At 40.2% G+C, this 16051-nt stretch overlaps 1 protein-coding gene across 2 annotated transcripts in view; it reads right to left on the reverse strand.

Moving 5' to 3' along the window:
* HAVCR1 (hepatitis A virus cellular receptor 1) overlaps nt 1-12666 on the reverse strand; it is a 28405-nt gene extending 15739 nt beyond the window's left edge. For both annotated transcript variants that reach the window (XM_060198051.1, XM_060198050.1), the window contains exons 1-3: nt 11545-12666; nt 11144-11201; nt 8863-9201 (exon numbers count right to left, since the gene is read on the reverse strand). In XM_060198051.1, the coding sequence (XP_060054034.1) occupies nt 8863-9201; nt 11144-11201; nt 11545-11553 (406 nt within the window). In that variant the 5' untranslated portion in view covers nt 11554-12666. The remainder of the gene's footprint in view (nt 1-8862; nt 9202-11143; nt 11202-11544) is intronic.
* Nucleotides 12667-16051: the final 3385 nt, after the last annotated feature.

The raw sequence follows: 16051 nt of genomic DNA on the forward strand, positions 1-16051 counted from the left end.
GCTTACATTTAGAACACAATTCTCCCATTCTTTGCACTCCAGCAGTGAGGCCATCTTTTCCAATGCCAATATGCTCAAAAGAGTTGATCCCTTGAAGTCTCTTTAAGGTAACATGTTATGTGGTGGCTGAGCCTTGGTAATGATTTGCAACCCTCAAAAGCAATATTCCCTTGACCCCAGTTCCTTCTGGTCACAACCTTTGTTAGACTGGTGTCCTTGTGTTGATTCCTCTTCTACTGTTCACCAAAAAAATTCTCTTGGAATTTCTTCAATGCAGATCTATTTCCCTTTCTTAAAATCACTCTTTTTACTTGTATTCATGATAACTTGCCTCCTTATCAACTTATTATATTCCTTCCTCTTTGAGCACCATGGAATCTTGGAGCAAGTTATTCATGCTAACTGGATAATGTTTACCCCACCACGGTCTTTACCTTTCAGTATCACTTTTTGTTATGTTCTGTATAGGGGTTTGTGCTTTCCTCTGATACTCAAATCTGTATCAGGATGAGGTTCTACTGAAGAATTAAGGACAGAACAACTCAACACAGCACAACACAGAGTCTTTGTCCAACTTAGATCTGTGCTAAAGACCTCTTGAGATTAACTTTTTGTCAGGCTGGTGTGGTTGCACACCTGGTTGTGACCTCGGTTCAAGCCCCCAACCCCCACCTACAGGGAGAAAGCTTTGTGAGTGGTGAAGCAGTGCTACAGGTGTCTCTCTTTCTCTCTCCCTCTCCATCTCCCCCTACCCTCTCAATTTCTGGCTGTCTCTATCCAAGAAATAGAGATAACAAAAAATGTAAATATTAATTTCTTGCCTAAGTTTAAATCTTTGTAGGCTTCTTTCTTTTCTCTCCTGTACCTACAGTCTTATGTCCAACTACCCCAGCAACATCTTTACAAATGTCCCATATTGTTTACATCCCTCCTGCTCAACTCTAAACTCATATTCTGTAGAAAACTATCAGGATGAAGAAAGACATGGTTCAATTAATACTAACCCCCTCAGGAGATCACATTCAATATTACCTACATTGTTCTTCTGAACCTCAGCTTTAAATGAAGTCAGAATTTTATGCATGTTCACCAGAACTAACATACAAATCCATCCACCTTTGCAAGCACAAACTAAATATTAAGAAGCTAAACCAAAATTGAGAAAGTCTATGGATTCTTTAGAGTGCTCAGTTGCCTGGAACAAAGCTGTTTTATTCTTACCAACTTTCATGGCTTTAAAATCCCAGTTTTAACCTAAAGCCCTCTCTCCAAACTCAGTTCAGAGCCCAAGCCTTCAGATCTCTCCGGGTTAAGTACACACTTAGTTCAGTGGGGGGGGGGGGGGGGGGGTGAAGAGAAATCAATGTTCCATTAGAATGTTCTAAGAGGTAGTGACATTTCTGTTACTCCACAGAATCATGAGTCACCCCAAGGGGTTGACTGGCTTTAGTGGCTTTGAAAATATGCATTAAAAGTTATCTTTTTCATCCTATAAATACAAGGTTTGAAACCTAAGCTATCTTCAAAATGTCATGCTATTTTCTTATCTATAAGTCAGAGTTTCTCCATGTGTGTTAAATTCAAACTCTTCTCTGTTTAAAACTGAAAGAATAAAATGAGTTGCCAAAGTTGAGGAAATAAACATATACAGTCTAAATCCCACAAGTCCTTATACCCAAAATTCACTTTTTCATCAGGATAAATAATATCTTGTGCAACTCTGGGCTACATAAATAAGTTCAAAGGTGTTAGAAGCAAAATTGTGTATGTAAGTCACTGCCTGCTCTAAAATGACAGGGTAATTATATAAAGGCATTTTCAGCACAGACGTAGGATCAAGATAAATCCTTCCAAACATAAACTTTGTACTGATAATGGGAGGCACAATTCAGTAACTAAAACACAGATTCCCAATTCAAAGTAGTGAAGATTGATTCCCCACTCAACTATTTTCTGTTCAAATGGCTTTCAACAATAGACCTAGACTCTGTGCCTGAGTTCCCTTGACTATTAAGGAAGATGGAATCATGTCTACTGTGCACAGAGTTGTCATAAGAACTCAGTAATATAAAGTCTGTGCACAGAGTTGTCTTAAGGATTAAGTAATATAAATCTTAGTATGGTTCCTGTCCCATAGAAAACAGAGTAAATGTTAACCGGACAGAAATCTTATACTCAAGTATGGAGTTTGAATAGGTGTGATGATTTCTATTTAGAGCACCTTATGAGGAAAGAATTCATTAACCTACCCCTTGTTCTCTAGAATACCTATTTAACTCATAAAGCTGTGCTCAACTGGGTAGAATCCATGAGCCGTTTTTGCTAGATATCCTAATATCTAAGGTAAGTAGCTTTTTTTTTTTTTGGTATTACTGAATCCCCTTGATAATCCAACAACAAAAAAGCTGTAGGTGCTCTCATTCTGAAAACACTTTTACACACAAAACTTGCAGAGCAAATGAGACAAAGATTTCACAGATTTGTGAAGACCATGTTTGGAATCCAGGTAAGATTACGCCCCCTAGGGGCCGGGTGGTGACGCACCTGGTTGAGCGCACATGTTACAGTGTTCAAGGACCTGAGTTTGAGCCCCCAGCCCCCACCTGCAGTGGGAATGCTTCACAAGTGGTGAAGCAGGGTAGAAGGTGTCTCTTTCTGTCTCTCTCCCTCTCTATCATCCCCTCCCCTCTCGATTCCTGGCTGTTGCTATCTAAATAAATAAATAAAGATAATTCAAAAAAAAAGATTATGCCCCCTAGACTATATTTCTTTCTTCACAGAGTGTCCTGGACAGTCTACAGTCAAGTTCCAGATGCTAGCATGATGCCAACCAGACTTCTCTGGACAGACAACCCCACCAATGTGTCCTGGAGCTCTGATTCCCCAGAAACCCACCCCAGTAAGGAAAGAGAGAGACAGGCTGGGAGTATGGATTGACCTGTCAACACCCATGTTCAGTAGGGAAGCAATTACAGAAGCCAGAACTTCTACCTTCTGCATCCCACAATGACCTTGGGTCCATACTTCCAGAGGAATAAAGAATAGGAAAGCTATCAAGGAAGGGGATGGGATAGAGTTGTGGTGGTGGGAATTGTGTGGAGTTGTACTTTTTTTGTTTTGTCAGTGTTTCCTTTTTATAAATAAAATAAAATAAAATAAAATAAAATAAAGAAGAAGAAAAAGACCTCGGGGCTCAGAAACACATCTGTTTACCTAACAGGAGGTTCTGCATGGGTGTTGGCATTTGAGCAGAGAGAAGTTGGAACACTGGTGACCTCTGATGGAGTTAGAAATGAACGTGAAAGCAAGGATTAGTCAAGCAGCAGGAAGCAAAAGCCCTGTGGTTGGCCTATACAACAATCCAAAGGAGGAGAGGTTGATCCCAGGGAAAACTGGACACCAATCTTTCCTGCAGTGAGAGCTTTCTCACTGGTCAGCTAGAATGTATGAGGGTGAGGGCTTAAACACAAACTTCTGAAAAGGAAACAGCTGTACTAAAAGGTGTAGCAAAGGAGGTTGGGAGGTGGAAAGTGTTATCTAACATTTGCATTGAAGCCCTTTGAAAAGAAAAATCATGCATGTAAAATTAGTGTATCTTTGCAAACATTTGGAAAATGTCTACAGCCAACAGCTGTCTTTGTCCCTCTCTCAGTGGTAAATGACTAAGATTTAGACAGGAATTTCCAGACCAAGAATGTTTAACAAGGAAATAGCCCCTGCCACCTCTTAGAAGTCCTTCCCAATGGACCTCTTATGTAAAGGTTAACTCACACCATGGGTATATGGGAGACAGCACGGACAAATGGTTCATTTGGCTAGAAGGTAAAGGAGACTTTTTATTTTTATTTTTAATGCCAGCAGGGTTATCACTGGGGTTTAGTGCCTGCACAATGAATCCATAGCTCCTGCTGTCATTTCCCTATTTCTTTCTTTCTTTCTTTCTTTCTTTCTTTCTTTCTTTCTTTCTTACTTTCTTTCTTTCTTTCTTTCTTTCTTTCTTTCTATTTTTCACCACCAAGGTTATTGCTGGAGCTTGGTGTGAGCACTACAAATCCATCACTCCAAGTAGCCATTTATTTTTTTTTTCTCTATTTTATTTAAGAAAGAAATTCAGAGTGAAAGGTAGATAGAGAGGGACAGAGTTTCACTGCTTCAGTGTTTGTGAGGCACCCCCTCCCCCGCCCGCAGGTGGGAGCAGGGGGCTCAAATCAGGGTCCTTGGGCATGATGATAGGAGTGCTTAACTGGGTCTTCTACCACCTGCCCCCATCTTCCTTTTTTTATTTGATAGGACAGAGAAAATGAGAAGGGAGGGAGAAGGAGATAAAGAGAGAGAACGTGAGATATTTGCAGCACTGCTTCACCATTTTTGAAGCTTCTCCCCCTGCAGTGGGGACCAGGGGCTCAAACCTGGTTTACTGAATATTGTAATGTATGTACACCACCACTTGGTCCTGAAGATAACTTGAGGTCTTAGATTGGGATGCTCCCTACCTAAGAATGACAAGAGGAAGTAACTGACTATTTCCATGTAGTTTACAATTCCAAACTATGCATAAATGTTTTAGAACTACTGAGAGAAAGGGGGGAGAGAGATATGAAACTATAATTATGCTCAAACACTGTGACTGACACAAAAGCAGAGTCCATAAAGGACTGAATCAGGAATGGGTGCTTTTTTTCTCTCATCAGGCACACTTTTCCCCCATACAACTTTCCTTAAATCTCACTTCTACTAATGATAAAAGAAAACCTCAGGTTCTTTGGAATAGGGACAACTGGTTTAAGGCTCTTCTGAGGAATCAAATTTAATTTTGAATTTAGTCAATTACTACCTTGATAAAGGTAAAAAATAAACCTCTTACAAAAATTGCTGAGTGCCTATTACATATAAATCTAAAGCAGAAGGTAGTAAGGTTTCTGTAATAGAAAGGTAGTAAATACTATAGTTGTGTGGTTGGGGGATGGAAATCCGCTACGGTCTTTGACAGCCTTAATTCTGTCAGTGTGAAAGCAGTCATAAAACACACAGACATATACACACAGAGAGACACACACTTTATGAAACAACTGATATTCCTATTTTTAAAACAATAAAAATACAAGGCACACACTCTATCATTGAGCCATCCTCCTAGCCATCATGAAATGTATAAGTGTGACAAATGAACAGGTATTGGGATATTATCTACTCTGGCCCCAGCTATAGTTAACAGACCCTAATGTAATACTAATGTGTAATGAGATACTTTAAAGAAGAGTATATCTGATGGGGTCAGGAAATAGTGCACTAACTAGTAGAGTGCACACTTTATCACATGCAAAGATCCAGGTTTGAACCCCTTGCCACCACATGGGAGTAACTACACAGGAAAGCTTAATGAGCAAAAAACCAAAAAAGTGTGGTGGTATCTTTCTCTCCCTCTCTGATTCTAACTTTATATCTAGAAAATAAATTAGAAAGAGAGGGGGAAAAAAAGAAAGGAAGAAAGGAAGAAAGAAAGAAACCACTGAAAGCAACAGAATCATGCAGGTTAAATAAAGCTCCAGCAAAATCCCTGGCAGTAAATAAGTAAGTAAAGTAATAAAACTAAGAGAAAGAAAGAAAGGCAGGAAGGCAGGAAGGAAGGAAGGAAGAATGGAAGGAAGGAAGAAGGGAAGGAAGGAAGGAAGGGTAAGAGAAAGAAAGAAAGAAAGAAAGAAAGAAAGAAAGAAAGAAAGAAAGAAAGAAAGAAAAGAAAGGAAGGAAGAAAATTAGCTGATCTAAGGATCCTAATGGAAACAAAACAGGAGGAAATCTAGTCAACTTGCCTGAAAAAGTTGTTCTCCCTCAATAGTAAAGATTTATCTCCCCATCAGAAGAAACTGGAAACTTATAGAAGAAGCTAATGAGGAAAATCCTACCCTGAAGTTGGAAGATTAAACTCAGTCTGTGAAAAGTGCAAGAAAAAAACATAAATAAAGGGTTGATTACTGGAAACAGGTTACTTTGACTCAGTATAAACTCATTTTACATTAGGTAAAGCAGTGGCTTTGTAAATAATTACTTAGATTCCTGAGCACCATAAAAGTCTATTTATCTCTATTGCTTTTTTTTTTTTTTTTTTTTGCTGTTGTTATAGTCATGGGAGTATCACTTCTCCCAACTGGTTTTTTTTTTTTTTTTTTTTTTTCAGAAAGAAAGAGGTGGGAGGGACATTTGAATGTAATAATAGGTATATGTGTGACTTAGAAAGGAAAAGAAGATGGAACTATAGAAAAAATCAGCCAAATATATAAAAATATAGGAAGATGTAGAAATAATATGTAACCCATATCTGCAAGCTTAAAAGAACAGCTGTAGCTTACAATGGAAGGATTGGGATATAGAAATTTGATAGTGGGAACAGTGTAGAGTTGTACCCCTGTTATCTTGTAATTTTGTAAATGGATATTAAATCACTAATGATATTAGAGAGAGAGAGAGAGAGCAGAGAGAGAGAAGCAATGACAGACAGAAGCAGAGAGGAAAAGACACCACAGCACCAAAGCTTCCTACAGAGCAGTAGGGGCCAGGCTCAATTTAATGGGTCATGTGCATGACAAAGCAGGTTCATTATCTAGGTGAGTTATCTTACTGACCCTCCATGGCATTGTAAGAAATTTAGCTGGACCAAATATGGAATTTCACAACCTAAAAAAAAAAAAAAAGAAAGAAAGAAAAAGAAGAAAAGACAAAAAAAAAAAAAAACTCCTCTGCATACCTGTGTCCTCACAGCTCTTTAGAACACAACAGACTACTGAGCTTCTCTAAACTGTCTCCCAGATAAGTTTCCCCAGAGTCAGCTGTCTTCTGCATTAGAATTGGCTTCCCCTAACTTGCATTCACAAGAGAAACAAGTCAAATCCCAAAGATGGGAAATTATAAAATTAAGTTCTTCTTTTAAATTGTGTTGTTGTTACACGGGAACAGTGTCCTATCTCCTCCCCATGATAAGTGCCAGCACAGCACTATGTGTAATAGCCAGAAATTGGAAGCAACCCTAGTGTCTAGTGACAGATTAATGTTTTACAGTTGAAAGTAAATAAAATAGTTTGTATATGCATAACATTTCTCAGTTTTCTACGTAATTATATAACTCCCACTAGGTTCTCTGTCATCCTTTTCCAGGGCCTGTTTTCATATTTCTAGATGTTCACCTTAATTTTTCTATTATCTTTATTTATTGGATATAAACAGACAGAAATTGAGAAGGAAGGGGGTGATAGACAGGAAGAGAGACAGAGAGATACCTGCAGCACTGCTTCACCACTCATAAAGCTTTCCCCCTGCAGGTGGAGACCGGGGGCTTGAACCTGGGTCCTTGCACATTGTAATACATGCACTCAACCATATGTGCCACGATTCAGCCCCACTCACTTTAATTTTTAATCAAGAAATCCCATGATGGGATGTGAGATATTCATCAAGAAAGTGGGCAAAGTGAAAGGTAGAGCTTCTTGCTTCTAGAGTGTACATACAACTGCATCAATTGTTGTTAACAATTGTTGAAGTTGGGTGGTGTATTTATTGGATATTATCTTACCTATGTTATATGTTCAAAATTCTCCATAGTCATTTTTAAATGTTAATAAAGGTCATTTTAGCACCCTTCTAAAATAATCTCAGAGCAAAAGGGCAAGTTCTTAAAGTTGAATCAATTCATCTAGATAAACATATTTGCTAACTAAATGTGGATCAACAATGGTAGAAAACGTTCCATCCTTTGGAGGGAAGCTAGACAGCATACTCTAGATACCTTCTGAGGAAGATGGGTCCTGAAATTAGTTCAACTTGGAATGTTCCTATTCATGACCACAGTATGCGAGCTCAGATCTACAGGGATGCAGAAGTCACATGGGTTCCTAAGATGAATAAGGGCCCCAGATCAGATCAATGGGGTTTATAGTCAACAATATTTATATACCTTTCCCATATTTGGGAGCTACTCTCTTCCCTGATCCAGCTTTCTAGCCTTTTTTCTAGCCATGACATCATCTCACCAGACGATAACTTGGGTCCACCTGCATATCAGATATCAGGCTCAGAAAAAAAAAAAAAAAAAACTAGTATAGCCTTTGGAATATAACTAAAATAGACCTACTAACTATCTACAAACAGAGACTCTCCAATCTTCATCTGCAATATTCCAGCCTTTAGGTTCATGATTAATCAATAATTTGTTTAGCTTTATATGTTAACTCTTCTTTCAGCCACTAGGTTCCAGATGCTACCATGATGCCAACCAGACTTCCCAGGGCAGATGACCCCACCAATGTGTCCTGGAGCCCCGCCTCTCCAGAGCCCCACCCCACTAGAGAAAGAGAGAGACAGGCTAGAAGTATGGATCGACCTGCCAATGCCCATGTTCAGCGGGGAAGCAATTACAGAAGCCAGACCTTCCACCATCTGCACCCCATAATGACCCTGGGTTCATACTCTGAGAGGGTTAAAGAATAGGAAAGCTATCAGGGGAGGGGATAGGATACAGAGTTCTGGTGGTGGGAACTGTGTGGAGATGTACCCCTCTTATCCTATGGTTTTTGTCAGTGTTTCCTTTTTATAAATAAATTTTTTTTTAAAAATTTGCTAATAGTGAGTATTCATGAACCAACTGGTATTGTGAAATTGTGAGGTGCTCCCCTAGCCTAGAGTTGTGAATTAAGACTGGACTTAACATTTCATTCTACACAAATGAAAGTAACCCTATTGCCTGAGTTACAGGAAAAGAAGAATTTAGGAATCTCTCCACTCCTTAATAAAAGAAAAATCACTATCAAACAAAAATTGCACCTCAGCTAACCCACCAGAAGGGACCAAAAGGAACAAAGAAGACAAGCTCACCTGCTTGTATCTCCAAGGATAAGGTGAGCTTCATATCATTAAACCACCCACTGTGCTCCACACGGCAACAGTACTGACCACTGTCAGTCTGGACTGCCTTCTCTATGGTCAGAGACACATTCCCTTCCAAGATATTTCCCTTTAGGTTATAGCGCACATCCTTCCAGAATGTGACACGAGACCCATCGGTCCAGATAAGTTCACTTGAGCATTTTGATGACGGACATGACCCTCGGCCCCAGCACATGGTGGTGACTCCTTTGGCCGTTGAGTAGGAGCACGGTAGTGTGACAGTCTGGCCCACCACACCTCTTATTGTCTGTTGGGAAATGACGGTATCTGCAAATAAGAAGTATTTTAGTTTTATACTAAGTGGGGAGAACAGCATAACGGTTATGTAAACAGACTCTCATGCCTGAGGGCCCCAAATCCCAGGTTGAATTCCCTACACCACCATATACCAGAGCTGAGTAGTACTCTGTAAAACAAAAGCAAGAAAACTCAACAATTTTGCATTTGTTTTCACTTTTTCCTTATATACTATATTTGGTTTAACACCATATAGCTAGATCTTGGATCTTTAAAATGTACTATAAGCATTTTCTATGTTATGGTTTTTACCAGCATGATTGACAGATTTGCAGATAAAACATATATACAATTTTTCTGTATTTAGGGTTGGATCCTGATAGATTGCCAAAAGAGAAATTACAAAAGCCTTTTTTTTCAGTCTCTTGGTGAATATAATCAGCATTTTCCCCAAAGGATTTTAACCAAATGACAGTCTAGTAACACATGAATATTTTTTTTTAACACATGAGTATTTTCATCCTGAGTCTGACAGCTATCAACTTAACTAAGTAGATGATACTTAGATGTGCTTGCTTCCAGCTCCCAGATCTAATCACAGTCTCTGGAAATCTTCAAACATTTTGATTGCATTTAAAGTCTTAAGTCTTTTTTAAAATAATATTAAAAACTGTTCTTGCCTAGGCAATCAACTTTATAACCCCTATCTCATGAAAAAGCAGGGCTGGAAGGCCAGGTGAAGGCTTGTACATGATACCATGAGCAAGCATCTGGGTTCAAACCCACCTTGGGGGGGGGGGCACTTCAGGAGTAGAAAAGCTGGTCTGCAGATGTCTCTCCTTGTCTTTCCCTTTTTATCACCCCCTCTTTGTCTCTCCCTCTCTATCCCACCATCCCTTTCAATTTCTATCTGTCCTAATTAAAAAGAAGAAGAAAAAGAAAATGAAAAAGCAGGGCTAATGATCTGGATAACAAAGTGTCACTTTGAAAGCAGAAGTCTAGTAAACTCTTCAGAAATCAATTTGTTGTCCATGGGTTTCTAAGACTTCCAAGAGGACTGGAGACTGAGCACAGGCTTTGGAATTGCTCCAAGAAAAAAAAATCTAAGTAGCTAAAAGTCTCACAAATTCATCACATGAGCAAGGCTGGCTTACTGAGGTGCACCAGGGAACTGAAGACTATCCAAACACTCAATTATGCCACCTCACAAACAAATTTTAAAACTCTCTCTTGGGGTAGTGGCATTAACACCTTAGTGATCAAAGGCACTCATAGCGATACTTAAAAAGAAATCTGAGATTCACTCACATTCAGTACTGGACTATGAGTTTGGGAAACAATCTGGAAGTAAAATGCCTATTGTTACATAAAATAGTGTATTTTCCCTCTGGAGTTCTTATCTCATTTTCCTTAATTTCAATTTGAGACCATAGATACAGATGTCATTAATTCTTTTTTAAAAAATACAGTAGTAAAAGTAAAATTCCACTAATAATTCCAGTTATAGAGGTTATTGCTTCTAAATTTTAGAACATTTCAAGTCCTACATGTTTTGAATAAAAATATTTCATTTTAAAAATAACTTCAGACTGTTTAAATAAGAAGAAGGCACAAAATTCTCCCATGAAGGACTTGTCTTCTTTCTAGCCCAAGTCCATTTTTCTCCAGTTCCCTTGACATCAAGATAGCAACTCTTACTATTCCTCAGACACCTCCACACACAATTATCTATCCACCTCTTTTTGTTTACACACAAATAACAGCATGTGACATACTCTTCTATATCAGGCTTCTTTCACTTACCCAAGAACCTGTGATTCTTATAGTTTTATGCAATTTCTTTGAGTATGATTATAACTTGATATTTAGTCCATTCAACTTTTCTACAAAGCCCAAGAACATGCATGCTCCTCCACCTTACACCTGCACCCCAATCCTCCTATCCCCAGGGCTTGCCATTCATCCCCCTTACCTGTCACAAGGAGAATAAGGCCTGTGATGGCTGCCTGCAGATGCATGATGACATGAGTCTGGAGGAAAGAAAGCAGACTGATTGTTGTCCCCCTAGAGATGGTGTCAGAATAAGTGTTAATTCTTCAATTGTAACTTCCCCTTTCACACTGACTTGGGGAATCACGTGGACATGCTTTGCTGAGGCTGAGATCATGTGTATATCTTCAAGCTTCTGCTGGCTCCAAGGGGCTGGGGTGGAGGGTCCTCAGATGCAGCCCCTCCTTCCCTGCACACAGTACCAGTCAGCTGCTGGTGCTGTCATGGAGGGGGTAGGGAGTAAGCAGGAAGGAAGCCCAAGGCAGGCCTAGTGTAGGGACTCAGAAGCAAAGCCCAGTAAGCCAATGGCCGAGGTGCACTTACCCTTGGCATTGAGATGCAAGTCAGCAGACACTTTGGTGAGTACAGGGTGCTTCCTGCTCTGTGGCCACAAGTGATGATGTTCCCAGCCTCCCATCAGCAAGAATTCAGCTAGTGTGTGAATCAGTGGTCTAACTGGTTAATTCATAGGACAGGAAGCAGTGATGCAGGCTAGATCTTACCCAGTGATGTCACTGCTGTTTCGGGGAAGGAGTGTCTCTGGGTTCAGAGCCCAGCCCTGTAGCTTTCAAAGATACCTATGCCTGCAAGTGACCCAACCCCTCTCATTCTTGAATTCTTCACACTTTAATTTTTATTTAATTATTGGCTACAGACAGAAAGAAATTGAGAGGGAAAGGAGAGATAGGATAAGAGACAGAGACACCTGTAGTACTGCTTCACCTCCTGTGAACCTTTCCCCCTGTAGGTGGGAACTAGGGGCTTGAACCTGGATCCTTACACATGGCGACATGTGCATTCAACCGAGTGTGCTGCTTCCTGACCCTCAATTTTTCTCATTTCTTAAATGATTTTAAAAACACTTTTTTCCCTTGAGATGTTGAGAATGAGTGAAAAGGCTTTGGGAGACATTCAAAAGCAAAGCCTAAACAAGCACTGTTCTGACGGGGAAAATTTAGGGGAGATTTACTATGCAGCAAACTGTGTGCCAAGCACCTGTCTGATTCAATCAGTGATCACAGAGCCCCTGGGTTGGTGCTGTAGTGTCTTCATTCACAAAGGAGGAGACTAGGACCCAGAGTGGTGAGGTGAACACAGACTCCACTCCAGGTCTCTTTTTGCATTTTTAATCAATAAACTACACTAGCTGTGTGAGTCTGCCTGGTACTTCATTAACTTCCCATCTTCTCTGAGACTCAGTTGCCTCCAAAGGTGGGGTGCATAGTACTCTATTTTGTCTTCTTGCTGCTTGTAACAGGCTTTCAGAAGTGAGTGATAGCCCTGATACGTACACACACATGCACACACACACACACACACACACACACACACACACACAGAGACACACACCTAGAATGTGAAGCTGCTCCAGCAACTTTTGCACTCGGAAGATCCACACTACAAAGTGGTGGCCCCAGATGTACCTTGTATGACAGTACTTACAGATTCCTTACAGATTCATTCCTAATGGTCAAATCTTAACAATTCAGTGGGCCCCTGTAAGTTGACTTTTGGTGAGACAAAAGCAGATGGCAATACACAGCCCCTTTGTGTTTGTTCTTCGGAGTCTGCAGTGGGTCCTAGTTGGCAGGTGTCTCTGATGTAGCCTTTCTACCACTTCCTTGAACACAACAGGCTCCCTGGTCCAGCAGTCTTCACACAGGATGTCCTCTGGCCGATTTGCCGAAAGTTGCTTCTCCCATTGAGTGAAGCGTTGATTGAATCTTACAGTCTCCACTACTCCTGATAATTAGACAGTGCCACACACTTTATTTTTTAAAGACAAAGGCAGAGAGGCAGAGAGTGTGTGTAAAGGAGTCATAGCTGTGAAGCATCCTTCAATTGTGAGGGCTAGGCTTGAGCATAAGTCACGCATATAGCAAAGCAGTGCACTATCCAAGTGAACATTTTGCTAGCTATATGCACATGTTTTCATTAAACTGGGCAACAAAATGGGTTCTACTAAAGAACAAGAACATTTCTGTTCTTACATGGATCCCTCTTATTGTCTGCCTTCAGATGCTTAGAAGGGTACAACTGACCCCACCTCAACTACCTGCAAAGATGTTCACACAGAACTTAAGCTATGTTTTATGTTTGGGGGCATAATATTTTATGACTCATTTCAAGATTTGCACATGGCCTAGTCTCGGATTTAATTCAGTCCTACCATAGTTAATATTGAAACTAAACGGACATGACAGTATATAAAGAATGAGAAAAAAACAAAAACAAAAATCCAGGATTGTGCAACTAGTAGAGAAAGAGGTAAATAATCAACTAATAAAAGGTAAGGCAGAATGATATAAATGACAAATACATAATCAAATCCTGTTACTTCCCTCCTACAACCCTCCTGTGATTCAGAGGGAAAAATATTAACCCCTAGCCCACCTAACAAAGCCCCACTCACTTTGCCTTTGTCTACCTTTTAGGTTTCTTCTATCATGACCCCAGTCACTTAGGGGGTCACAAATGCACCCCTTCTTTAGGACCTTTTCTTGATGATGCTTTCTTCTGAGACCCCTATTAATTCAGCTTTCCATTTTCAGATTTTTCCTTTTCACTCTCATCTTTGCTTACCAATCACCTTTTCCCATAGCCTTATAATCTCTCCACCTAAGATAGTCAATTATCAACTTTTTCTCTAACACACTCTATTTCAATTCTCTACACAACTTTTAATGCCATATTTTCCCTGATATATATGAGGGAAGGGGTTGGCCCTGCACTCCCCTCTTGTACTTTACTAACTAATAGAGCATTCTCTAATACTGGAGCTCTTCTATATGGGTTTTGTGTAAGGACTTGAAACATGGCTAGCATAACTGGTGAATTTTAAACTGTCTCACTTAATTTCATTTTAATTAAATTTAAATGACTGCACTTCATTCTAGACTATAAACTCCTTTAAGACAGAGCTCCTCCCTTTCTATTTCTGGTCTTCCCTTGAAACATTGTAAGGAACTAGCAAGTGTAGACTTCATAGATACACAGAGGCACAAAGGCATGGAGAGAAACCACTCACTGGATGAGGTAAGGGGAGCGGGAAAGAAATTTCTGAAAGAAAATATGATGAGAGAGTTGCCTAGATGGAAGATGGGGGAAGGGGCAGGGTTTGGTGGAAAAGAGCCAAAACAGGGACACAGATGAAGGTACTGAAAAGTTAAGTAACTACTCAAGCTATAGGATAGCAGAACTCCTGCTATGTTCTAGAAGCTCCCAAAAGCACAACAGATGTGCTCTAATATAGACTTGGGGACTGAACCCAGAGATTCATGCATGTATGTCATGAGCTTTGCTGCTGAACCACCACCACCCTGGACCCCAAAGTTTTTTTTTCTTTTGAGTTTTTTTTTCAAGTTGAGCTTTACACAAATAAAAGTGGAATTAATTACCTTATGATCAAGCAATACCATTCTGAGGTATTTATCCAAATAATATGCAAACACTAATTTGAAGGAACATATGCACCATTATGTTCATAGCTTTATTATTCACAATAGCCAAAGAGTTGAATCACCCTAAATGCCTATCATCAGATGACTGGCTAAAGAAGCTATGGGATATATATTCCATAGAATGCTTCTCTGTAATAAAAAAAAGATGATATTGAGGGTCAAACAGTGGCACAGCACATTAAGCACACATGGCACAAAGTGCAAGGACTGGTGTAAGGATCCCAGTTTGAGCCCCCAATCCCCACCTGCAGGGGGGGTTGCCTCACAAGCAGTGAAGCAGGTGTCTATCTTACTCTCCCCCTTTCTGTCTACGCCCACCTCTCTCCATTTCTCTCTGTCCTAGCCAATAGCAAGGACATCAATAACAACAACAATAATAACCACAACAATGATACTTTTTTTAAAAAATATAATATTGTATCCTTTGGATGGAACTGAAGGTGATTATGCTTAGCAAAATAAGTAAGAGATGAAAGACCACTACCAGATGTTTCATTAATTTGTATAATCTAGAGATTACATGGATATGAATTTTTTTAAAAAGAAAGAAGCAAGCAAACTGTTTCCAAGACTTGGGAGAACACCCTTGGTGGTGGATGTGATGTGGAACTATTTACTGTCATCTTATAATCTTGTAACAAACTATTAATCATGAGTTAAAAATGCAGTTAAAAATTGACCTTTACAACTTTCCATGCATGACTGTTCTCTAGTTCAACTCTGTGACCCTTTGAAGGAGACATTCTAGTTGAAAAGCTAAGGCTCTACTAAGTGACATAATCAGTGCTGAATGTGAATTTCCATCCACTCACATCACAAGAAAAGAAACACCCCCTGCAGGCACACAGGGGTGAGATGATGAGCTCACCCCTGGGAAGAATCACCAGGGTTGCCTAGTTGGGAAACTCCTAGGTGTGCTGGGAGAGAACACAGTAGTTCAGGAAAAGGAGAGAGGACCATAGAGTGAACCACAGTCCTCTAGAGTTCCAGTCCTGGTTCAGGAAGCAAACAGGATTCTCCATAGAATGTAAGACATAAACCAGGTTCCAGATGTCATCAGGATGCCGGCCAGGCTTCCCTGGACTGAAGACCCCACCAATGTGTCCTGGAGCTCCACTTCCCCAGATACCCACCCTACTAGGGAAAGAGAGAGGCAGAATGGGAGTATGGACCGACCAGTCAACGCCCATGTTCAGCAGGGAAGCAATTACAGAAGCCAGACCTTCCACCTTCTACAACCCACAATGACCCTGGGTCCATGCTCCCAGAGGGATAGAGAGTGGGGAAGCTATCAGGGGAGGGGGTGGGATATGGAGATTGGGTGGTGGGAATTGTGTAGAGTTGTACCCCTCTTATCCTATGGTTTTGTT

Source organism: Erinaceus europaeus, chromosome 9, assembly GCF_950295315.1.
Source record: "Erinaceus europaeus chromosome 9, mEriEur2.1, whole genome shotgun sequence".
Lineage (NCBI taxonomy): Eukaryota > Metazoa > Chordata > Mammalia > Eulipotyphla > Erinaceidae > Erinaceus > Erinaceus europaeus.